Source organism: Grampus griseus (genome assembly GCF_964374135.1).
Source record: "Grampus griseus genome assembly, chromosome: 4".
NCBI classification, from domain to species: Eukaryota; Metazoa; Chordata; class Mammalia; order Artiodactyla; family Delphinidae; genus Grampus; species Grampus griseus.
Window position 1 is genome coordinate 73,557,868 of NC_138997.1, and position 12,173 is coordinate 73,570,040.

General features: G+C 38.6%; 1 protein-coding gene across 1 annotated transcript in view; it reads left to right on the forward strand.

Moving 5' to 3' along the window:
• Positions 1 to 12,173, forward strand: part of TXK (TXK tyrosine kinase) — a gene marked incomplete at both ends in the record, with an annotated part of 61,431 nt that overhangs the window by 42,078 nt on the left and 7,180 nt on the right. The window contains one exon of the mRNA XM_082653946.1: positions 9,702 to 9,918. Coding sequence (XP_082510072.1) covers positions 9,702 to 9,918 — 217 coding nt within the window. The remainder of the gene's footprint in view (positions 1 to 9,701; positions 9,919 to 12,173) is intronic.

Sequence of the window (12,173 nt, forward strand, 5' to 3'; positions counted from 1 at the left end):
TTTTTTCCTTTTCCCAGAAGCAAAAATCTTGATTTTGTCTAAATAGTAATATAAGGATATACTATTTGCTTTCAGAGAATTCAAGAATCATGAGGTCTAACAGAAGTGGCTCTTTGCAGATCATTGGACGCTGCTCTTAGCTTCTGGAATTTCCCAGATTCAGCCTTTTGCCTCAGTCGAACCTGTGGCTATGGTTTATGTCAGTAACCTGGGCTGGACCAGGATAGGCCAATAATTTGGCACAATTCAAATCAATATTCTTTAAGTACTTGTTGAACATTTACTTAGAGGAAGAGCAATGTGGTAAAAAAGGAAGACCGCAGGTGGCATTACCTAGATTCTGTTTTATTATCCAAAGCGATTTAGTTCTCTTCCAAATTTGCAGACCCCAGTTGACAAAAACAAAAGCAAACCCCCCAAAACCAGTGGTGATTAACTTGATCCATTATTTGAAGGCAGAGCAATGTGTCTCTTGGGGCTCTCAACCCATACTCCAAGTACTATCAAAATATTCTTTCCATCCACTTAGAATAAAATGAATTCTGAGAGAAGTTAATGATAAACACAACTTACCAGTGGTATCAGTTTCTCAAAGATGTTTTTGTGCCCCTTGGTTACCCTACTGGCCTTTGCTCCCTGATACTGCCTGCATAAGACCATGATTTTCCTACATCTAAAGGACAGACAAAAATTATATTCCTGTGTATTGGATTAAATAGGTACAAGAAGAAAAGAACGAAGGGGAGACATATGATTCAGGGAAAGTTGAAGTCGTATTAGAATCCCTATCAAAAAGAAAGAATCAGAATTTAAATCCCCCTTCTGAAATGTTTAAATATATGCATCTAGGGACTTCCCTGGCAGTCCAGTGGTTAAGATTCCACACGCCCAAGGCAGGGAGCACAGGTTTGATCCCTGGTCGGGGAACTAAGATCCCGCATGCCGCGGCCAAAAATTAAAATAAATAAATAAACAAACAAATAAATAAATATATGCATCTCGTAAAGGCAATTTAAACTTTTGGGGAAAAGGTATCACTTTTACTTCAAATATCATAATACATTGTTAGGATCCCTTTTGATAAAGTACAGTTCTTTTTATTTGAATGTTTGGGTTGTTGCTCTCTGGTTACTTGAGTGTCTGAGTGGAGTGTGGAGAAGAGAAATAGTTCCTGGCAGTTTATGGAGGCAGGAATGAGGCTACATGCTTATTTTTAAGTCATTTCAGATGGACATAATGTGTTCTTGGGTTTGAACACAGTTGATTTTTTCTCCTGATTTTTTTTTTTTTTTTTTTTTTCAGTACGCAGGCCTCTCACTGTTGTGGCGTCTCCTGTTGCGGAGCACAGGCTCCAGACGCACAGGCTCAGCGGCCATGGCTCACGGGCCCAGCCGCTCTGCGGCATGTGGGATCTTCCCGGACCGGGGCACGAACCCGTGTCCCCTGCATTGGCAGGCGGACTCTCAACCACTGAGCCACCAGGGAAGCCCTTTTCCTGATTTTTTGATAGCGAGGCAGGAAAAGTCCCATTCTAATGTCCTTTTGCAAATACATTCATCTTTAAAAAGTTAAATAGCTGACATACATTGTGCTCTATCTGCCAAGAATATACAGCTTGGCATATTACCTTCCTTTTTGTAAGCATACAGCTTAAATGTCACCTCTACCAGGAGATCTCCCCTGTCTACCCTGTTTAATTGGCAGTCCCACCCCCAAATGCTTTCTGTTGTATCACCTTGTATTAGTTCCATCAAAGCACTTGTCACTACTCCCAAGCTTCACGTGTATTTGTTTTGTTTCTCCCCCAGTAGAATGTAAGCTCCATGATAATGGGACCTTATTTATCTCTCTTCTACAACCGGGTGAGTGCTTAAAATAATAGCTAGCATGTAGTTGGTGTTCAACAAATATTTGTGGATTATTGAATGAGTTAATGAATCCTCACATTTCTATGAGGTAGGTTCTATTAAGACCCCAATTTTAGAGATTGGTCCAAGATAGCGGAGTAGAAGGACGTGTGCTTACTCCCTCTTGCGAGAGCCTCGGAATCACTGCTGACTGCTGAACAGTCGTCTACAGGAAGACACTGGAACTCACCGAAAAAGATACCACACATCCAAAGGCAAAGGAGAAACCACAATAAGACAGTAGGAGGGCGCAATCACAATAAAATCAAATCCCATAACTGCTGGGTGAGTGTCTCACAAATTGGAGAGCACTTATACCACAGAAGTTCACCCACTGGAGAGAAGGTTCTGAGCCCCACGTCAGGCTTCCAACCTGGGGGTCCGGCAACAGGAGGAGGAATTCCTAGAGAATCAGATTTTCAAGGAATTTGATTGCAGGACTTTGACAGGACTCGAGGAAACAGAGACTCCACTCTTGGAGGGCACACACGAAGTAGTGTGTGCATCGGAACCCAGGGGAAGGAGCAGTGACCCCATAGGAGACTGAACCAGACCTACCTGCTAGTGTTGGAGGGTCTCCTGCAGAGGTGGGGGATGGCTGTGTCTCACCATGAGGACAAGGACACTGGCAGCAGAAGTTCTGGGAAGTACTTCTTGGCGTGAGCCTTCCCAGAGTCCGCCATTAGCCCCACAAAAGAGCTGGGTAGGCTCCAGTGTTGGGTCGCCTCAGGCCAGACAACCAACAAGGAGGGAACCCAGCCCCACCCATCAGCAGACAAACAGATTAAAGTTTTACTGAGCTCTTCCCACCAGAGCAACACCCAGCTCTATCCACCACTAGTGCCTCCCATCAGGAAACTTGCACAAGCCTCTTAGATAGCCTCATCCACCAGAGGGCAGACAGCAGAAGCAAGAAAAACTACAATCCTGCAGGCTGTGGAACAAAAACCACATTTACAGAAAGATAGACAAGATGAAAAGGCAGAGGGCTATGTGCCAGATGAAGGAACAAGATAAATCCCCAGAAAAACAACTAAATGAAGTAGAGATAGGAAACCTTCTAGAAAAAGGATTCAGAATAATGATAGTGAAGATGATCAAGGACCTCGGAAAAAGAATGGAGGCAAAGATTGAGAAGATCCAAGAAATGTTTAACAGAGACCTAGAAGAATTAAAGAACAAACACCTAGAAGAATTAAAGAACAAACAAACAGAGATGACCAATACAATAACTGAAATGAAAAATACACTAGAAGGAATCAATAGCAGAATAACTGAGGCAGAAGAACGGATAAGTGACCTGGAAGACAGAATGGTGGAATTCACTGCCACAGAACAGAATAAAGAAAAAAGAATGAAAAGAAATGAAGACAGCCTAAGAGACCTCTGGGACAACATTAAACACTACAACATTCTCATTATAGGGGTTCCAGAAGGAGAAGAGAGAGAGAAAGGACCCGAGAAAATATTTGAAGAGATTATAGTCAACAACTTTCCTAACATGGGAAAGGAAATAGCCACCCAAGTCCAGGAAGTGCAGAGAGTCCCAGGCAGGATAAACCCAAGGAGAAACAGGCTGAGACACATAGTAATCAAATTGGCAAAAATTAAGAAAGCAAGAAAAATTATTGAAAGCAACAAAGGAAAAATGACGACATACAAGGGAACTCCCATAAGGTTAACAGCTGATTTCTCAGCAGAAACTCTACAAGCCAGAGGGAGTGGCATGATATATTTAAAGTGATGAAAGAGAAGAACCTACAACCAAGATTACTCTACCTGGCAAGGATCTCATTCAGATTCGACGGAGAAATCAAAAGCTTTACAGACAAGCAAAAGCTAAGAGAATTCAGCACCACCAAACCAGGTCTACAACAAATGCTAAAGGAACTTCTCTAAGTGGGAAACACAAGAGAAGAAAAGAACCTACAAAAAACAACTCAAAACAATTAAGAATATTGTTATAGGAACATACATATTGATAATTACCTTAAACGTGAATGGATTAAATGCACCAACCAAAAGACAGGCTTGCTGAATGGATACAAAAACAAGACCCATCTATATGCTATCTACAAGAGACCCACTTCAGACCTAGGGACACATACAGACTGAAAGTGAGGGGATGGAAAAAGCTATTCCATGCAAATGGAAATCAAAAGAAAGCTGGAGTAGCAATCCTCGTATTAGATAAAATAGACTTTAAAATAAAGAATGTTACAAGAGACAAGGAAGGACACTACATAATGATCAAGGGATCAATCCAAGAAGAAGATACAACAATTATAAATATATATGCACCCAACATAGGAGTGCCTCAATACATAAGGCAACTGCTAACAGTTGTAAAAGAGGAAATCAACAGTAACACAATAATATTGGGGGACTTTAACACCTCACTTTCACCAATGGACAGATCATCCAAACAGAAAATTAATAAGGAAACACAAGCTTTAAATGACACTATAGACCAGATAGATTTCATTGATATTTATAGGACATTCCATCCAAAAACAGCAGATTACACTTTCTTCTCAAGTGCACATGGAACATTCTCCAGGATAGATCACATCTTGGGTCACAAATCAAGCCTCAGTAAATTTAAGAAAATTGAAATCATATCAAGCATCTTTTCTGACCACAATGCTATGAGATTAGAAATCAGTTATGGGGAAAAAAACGTAAAAAAACACAAACACGTGGAGGCTAAACAATTCTTTACTAAATAACCAAGAAATTACTGAAGAAATCAAAGAGGGAATAAAAAATACTTAGAGACAAATGACAATGAAAACACAATGATCCAAAATGTATGGGATGCAGCAAAAGCAGTTCTAAGAGGGAAGTTTATAGCAATACAAGCCTATCTCAGAAAGAAGAAAAATCTCAAAACAATGTAAACTTACACCTAAAGGAACTAGAGGAAGAAGAACAAACAAAACCCAAAGTTAGTAGAAGGAAAGAAGTCATAAAGATCAGAGCAGAAATAAATGAAATAGAAAAAAAGAAAACAATAGCAAAGATCAATAAAGCTAAAAGCTGGTTCTTTGAGAAGATAAATAGATTGATAAACCATTAGCCAGACTCATCAAGAGAAAGAGATAGAGGAGTCAAATCAGTAAAATTAGAAATGTAAAAGGAGAAGTTACAACAGACACCGCAGAAATATAAAGCATCCTAAGAGACTACTACAAGCAACTCTATGCCAATAAAATGGACAACCTTGAAGAAATGGACAAATTCTTAGAAAGGTTTAAACTTCCACGACTGAACCAGGAAGAAATAGAAAATATGAACAGACCAATCACAAGTAATGAAATTGAAGCTGTGATTGAAAATCTTCCAAGAAACAAAAGTCCAAGATCAGATGGCTTCACAGGTGAATTCTATAAAACGTTTAGAGAAGAGCTAACACCCATCCTTCTAAACTCTTCCAAAAAATTACACAGGAAGGAATACTCCCAAACTCATTCTATGAGGCCACCATCACCCTGATACCAAAACCAGACAAAGATACTCCCAAAACAGAAAATTACAGACCAATATCACTGTTGAATATAGATGCAAAAATCCTCAACAAAATACTAGCAAACCAAATCCAGCAACGCATTAAAAGGATCATACACCATGATCAAGTGGTATTTATTCCAGGGATGCAAGGATTCTTCAATATACGCAAATCAATCCATGTGATACACCATATTAACAAATTGAAAAAGAAAAACCATATGATCATCTCAATACATGCAGAAAAAGCTTTTGACAAAATTCAACACCAATTTATGATAAAAAGTCTCCAGAAAGTGGGCATAGAGGAAACGTACCTCAACATAATAAAGGCCATATATGACAAACCCACAGAAAACATCATTCTCAATGGTGAAAAGCTGAAAGCATTTCCTCTAAAATCAGGAACAAGACAAGGATGTCCACTCTTGCCACTATTATTCAACACAGTTTTGGAAGTCCTAGCCATGGCAATCAGAGAAGAAAAAGAAATAAAGGGAATACAAATTGGAAAAGAAGAAGTGAAACTGTCACTGTTTGCAGATGACATGATACTATACATAGAGAATCCTAAAGATGCCACCAGAAAACTACTAGAGCTAATCAATGAATTTGGTAAAGTTGCAGGATACAAAATTAATGCACAGAAATCTCTTGCATTCCTATACACTAATGATGAAAAATCTGAAAGAAATTAAGGAAACACTCCCATTTACCACTGCAATAAAAAGAAGAAAATACCAAGGAATAAACCTACCTAGGGAGACAGAAGACCTGTATGCAGAAAACTATAAGACACGGATGAAAGAAATTAAAGATGTTACCAACAGATGGAGAGATATACCATGATCTCGGATTGGAAGAATCAGTATTGTGAAAATGACTATACTATCCATAGCAACCCACAGATTCAATGCAATCCCTATCAAATTACCCATGGCATTTTTTACAGAACTAGAACAAAAAATCTTAAAATTTTTATGGAGACACAAAAGACGCCGAATAGCCAAAGCAGTCTTGAGGGAAAAAAACGGAGCTGGAGGAATCAGACTCCCTGGCTTCAGATTATACTACAAAGCTACAGTAATCAAGACAATATGGTACTGGCACAAAAACAGAAACATAGATCAATGGAATAGGATAGAAAGCCCAGAGATAAACCCACGCACCTAGGGTCAACTAATCTATGACATAGGAGGCAAGGATATACAATGGAGAAAAGACAGTCCTTTCAATAAGTGGTGCTGGGAAACTGGACAGCTCCATGTAAAAGAATGAAATTAGAACACTCCCTAACACCATACAGAAAAATAAACTCAAAATGGATAGAGACCTAAGTGTAGGACCAGACACTATAAAACTCTTCGAGGAAAACATAGGAAGAACACTCTTTGACATAAATCACAGCAAGATCTTTTTTGATCCACCTCCTAGAGTAATGGAAATAAAAACAAAAATAAACAAATGGACCTCATGAAACTTTAAAGCTTTTGCACAGCAAAGGAAACTACAAGCAAGACAAAAAGACAACCCTTAAAATGGGAGAAAATATTTGCAAATGAATCAACGGACAAAGGATTAATCTCCCAAATATATAAACAGCTCATGCAGCTCAATATTAAAAAAACAAACAAACCAATCCAAAAATGGGCAGAAGACCTAAATAGACATTTCTCCAAAGAAGGCATACAGATGGCCAAGAAGCACATGAAAAGCTGCTCAACATTACTAATTATTAGAGAAATGCAAATCAAAACTACAATGAGGTAATAACCTCACAGCAGTTAGAACGGGCATCATCAGAAAATCTACAAACAACAAATGCTAGAGAGGGTGTGGAGAAAAGGGAACCCTCTTGCCCTGTTGGTGGGAATGTAAATTGATACAGGCACTATGGAGAACAGTATGGAGGTTGCTTAAAAACTAAAAATAGAATTACCACATGACCCAGCAATCCCACTACTTGGCATATACCCAGAGAAAACCGTAATTCAAAAAGACACATACACCCTAATGTTCATTGCAGCACTATTTACAATAGCCAGGTCATGGAAGCAACCTAAATGCCCTTTGACAGACGAATGGTAAAGAAGATGTGGTACATATATACAATGGAATATTACTCAGCCATAAAAAGGAATGAAATTGGGTCATTTGTAGAGATGTGGATGAATCTAGAGACTGTCATAGAGAGTGAAGTAAGTGAGGAAGAGAAAAACAAATATTGTTTTTTAACAAAATATTTTTAAAAAAATATTGTATATTAACACATATATGTGGAACCTAGAAAAATGGTACAGATGACCAGTTTGCAGGGCAGAAGTAGAGATACAGATGTAGAGGACAAACGTATGGACACCAAGGGGGGAAAGTGGCGGGTGGGGGTGGTGGTGGTGGTGTGATGAATTGGGAGACTGGGATTAACATGTATACACTAATATGTATAAAATGGATGACTAATAAGAACCTGCTGTATAAAAAAATTAATTAAAAAAAAGAAAAAAAACGACCCCAATTTTATACATGATAAAAAGGAAATTTTGAAAACTTATGTAATTTGCCCACAATTCCTCAACAAAACGTTGGTCGTGTCTAATTGTAATCAAAACTGTGAACTGTCTGGGTACAAAGTCCATAGTCTTAGCTAACATAGTAATCAACAAATATTTATTGAGCAACTACTATATGCCAGATCTTATAGTAGGGGCCATAATTGTTAACCAAAATTGTCATCCCGTGTAGTTTTTCCAGTGCACTAGCAGAGTAACTTCAAATCTCTACTGTGTTCTTAATTACCATATTTTAGAATATAGCCTAAATTGGGGGCCTGTACTCATGGTGTTTCCAGAGTACCTGCTAAAAGATTATTTAGGAAGATGAAAGAAAACCAGTCTTTTTTTCAGCCCATAAATTTCTACTAAAATTAAAAATTTTATCTTTATATTTTTACCATGGTTTATACTTTTTATAATACATTCACATACATTATCTCATTTAATATTCATTGGAAGAAAGAAGGACAGGTTTTATTATCCTTATTTTACATGTGAAAAAACTGAGGCTTAGAAATTTTAAATAAGTTGCTCCTGGTCATGCATCAATAGGAGATAAAACAACTTGAATTCAGCTCTTTTGTTTGGGAGCATGACATTTTCTTTAAATTATTATAACACTGCATTGCTTTTAAAGGATCCTTTATTTTAGTTGATCAACTGTGGGTTTGTATCTCTGGATGTAGCTTATAAGTAGCAGTGCATATAGGAAAATATGTGAATTAATTACATTTATAATAGTAAAAATATATAAGTAATTCTAATTTCTCTAAAACCTGAATACTATAGTCGAGAAGAAACAATAAACTTTTGAAGTATAAATGACTAAAAAGATTATTTTAGGGGGCTTCCTTGGTGGCTCAGTGGTTAAGAATCTGCCTGCCAATGCAGCTGACACAGGTTCGAGCCCTGGCCGGGAAGATCCCACATGCTGTGGAGCATCTAAGCCCATGCGCCACAACTACTGAGCCTGCGCTCTAGAGCCCGCGAGCCACAACTACTGAAGCCAGGGCGCCTAGAGCCCCTGCTCTGCAACAAGAGAAGCCACCGCAATGAGGAGCCCACGCAGCACAACGAAGAGTAGCCCCTGCTCACCACAACTAGAGAAAGCCCGCGCGCAGCAACGAAGACCCAACACAGCCAAAAATAAATTAAAAAAAAAAAAAAAAGATTATTTTAGTGTGTGTACTTTAACAGGCAGTATTTGAGGACTTGTGTGTGTGTGTGTGTGTGTGTGTGTGTGTAATTACTAAATACAGAGAAGGGTTTCACGTTGGTAAATGTTTTTCAGTCTTCAACTTAATCTAAAAATTTCCTTTAAATGCCTTTATTCTTTAGAATTTAATGCGCATCAATCAATCTTTCCTCCCTCCTGTCTGTCCAGAATTTTTTGTCTAAGCAGCTGCAGTTGGGGAGGTTGAAACTCAGGGAACAGGAACTGGGCAAGGAGCAGCAGTACTGAGGAAGCAAAAGGCTTACAAAATGGAAAAGAGAAAAGCAGAACATGGGCATGTACTATTCTGTATGTACAGTGACTTAGGAAGTACTGCGTAAACTCTCAACCCCACTTTCTCAGCACATAAAGTAGAAAGGAAACTGTTCTACTTTCTCTGTGGTTGGGTTAATTTTAATCATAGTTTGATGATGAACATTATATGGAGCTGGTAAATATCACCAGTTGATTTCAAATACTTCAGAATGCAAAAACGATTCAGGTCTGTGTTTTTTTCACCAGGAAGTTATCTCATTCAAGGCTCGTTCAGCTTTATGGAGTGTGTATACAGCAGAGGCCCCTTTATATTGTGACGGAGTTTATGGAAAATGGTTGCCTGCTTAACTATCTCAGAGAGAGGAAAGGAAAACTTAGGAAGGAGATGCTATTGAGTGCATGTCAAGATATCTGTGAAGGAATGGAGTATCTGGAGAGAAACTGCTTTATCCACAGGGATTTAGTAAGTACGGTGCAAATTTGCTGATTATGTATATATTATACTTGTATTCAGAAGGACATGATCAGTTAGGACTTTCAATACTTTGAATAATGCATTCTTTGACTTAATTTTTAAACATTTTCCTATTTGTGTAACCTGTTGCGACATGTAGCTTTATTTTTAATTGCTCATTGATGCTGGAGCCAAGTAAGGTGTTACTCTAAATACGCCTTGAAGTAATTAATCACCACACTAATCAACTTAACTAAAACTAATTTACTTTTCTTTCCTCTTCCCCCCCCCCCCTTCTTCCTTCCTCCTATCTTTCTTTCTTTCAACCAATAATCAAATATGTATTGAGTGCCTATATATGCCACGCACTCTGCCAGGTGCTGGATACAATGCTGAAGAACCCCAGTGGGTCTCACCCAGGGGTGAAACTGCCTCAGGTGGAGGTAGTTAGGTTCTTGCAGTATCACAGCAGCACTACTGGCATTATTGGGAAGGAGTCAAAATGCTAAACCATTCTGTTGCATAGTGCTCAGAACAGCTCTCCAAACAAAGAAGATTGAAGTTTGACTTGCCCCAAAAGCAAATAGCTCTGCTTCCCTGCCTTGCTACCTCCCCTTGAAAAACATTTTCTGTCTGCTCCATATTTATTCATGATGTTCATACTATTCCTTCTATGTCCTTCCATGTCTCATTTCTAAGTTCCCAAATTAAATCCAATGAGAATTTGAGAATTTCTGAGAGGTCCCCGATACTGTCATCTAGAGGTAATCCTGAACTTCCATGAGCCATCACGAGTGACCATATTATTTATCATTCAGGCTGGAATATTTTGGGGAGAGAAAGGAGGCATAATTTCATTGGCCCTAGAACACCACTGCTTGCCCTACACATGACTTAGAACTGTCAGAGCATTTATTATTTACTACTTCCTGTAATAGTTGTTTACACAAATATTAGACTCTAAACTCCTTGACATCAAGGCGTAGACTTCTGAGCTGCAGTTCAGCATTATGAGAATACAAGTTGCCAAGCAATGGCTCTCAAACTTAGCTGTGCATTAGAATCACCTGGGAGGTTTAAAAACATCACAGTACCCAGCCCATACCCCGGACCAATAAAATCAGAATCTCTGCGGGTAGGATCTAGTCATCAGCATTTTTGGAAAATTTCCCTGGTGAGTCCACTGTGCAGTCAAGATTGAGAGCCCTGCTCAAGAGCTAGTTGAAATCTCGCTTTTGTTTCTTACTAGCCATGTGACCTTGAGTAAGCTAGTTAACTAGTAAAGTGGTGTTAATTATAGCAGCTCCCACATATGGACTTGTTGGGAGGATTACATGAATTAATATGCGTAAGCACTTAGAACAGTGTCTGGCACATAGAAAAGTTCAGCAATGCTCGATCATTGTTTTGCGTGCCTCGTGGCACATTCCCCAGGGTCCAGCCCATAGTAGCCATTGAGCACATTTTTGAATGTATGGATCTGGTATCAATTCCACCTAACTCACTTTCCTGGTCTCTGCAGTTTGTCCTTCCTGATAAGGATTAGAATTCAGAATTCAGTCGGGTGACAGTTCTGGTCATTCTATTTGCTCCAGGTGGCTTCCTGCAGACCCTCCTAGTCTTGGTTCCTTCCTTGATTGCTTTCCTTTGAGTTCTGTTTTCTCCACCTACATGCCACTTAAAATATATTAGCCAACTATGAGTCTTTTCTCCGTGGAGGGTTTGCCTTGTGGTTTAGCTTTGAGATCATTTGCTGGCGCTTGTCAACATCTTCCAAACTGGCTCCTTCTGGCTCTCCATTTCAAGTTTTTTGCTTTGTTTTTGAACTAACTGAACCACAAATTAGCGCAAAAGAGAAAAATTCTATCAAACCACTGGCCTACATGAGGCTAAATAACCAAGTCAATGATTCTCCTGACCAAGCTGACTGAAAATGGATTGTTTTGGCATCAAATAGATTGTTTCTGAATTATATAGTACTATATTTAGCTCACTGTGGTAATTTAATAAATATGAAAATATTGTAAAGAGTTATGTTCAATGACATGTAAGTTTTAAGATACAGTTTCTTTGTTTTTATTAGCAATTGTATATAATGACTATCCCAAAGAGATATAGTGACGATCTGTTATTTTTCATGCATATTGGACTTTCCTCTTTTTATTTATGAAGAGAAAATTTTAAATACACACTGTTTTTTATACCAAGATGCACTTACCAAGGATACTTCTTGAGAAAGATTACACATTTTAAAAAGGAAAAGT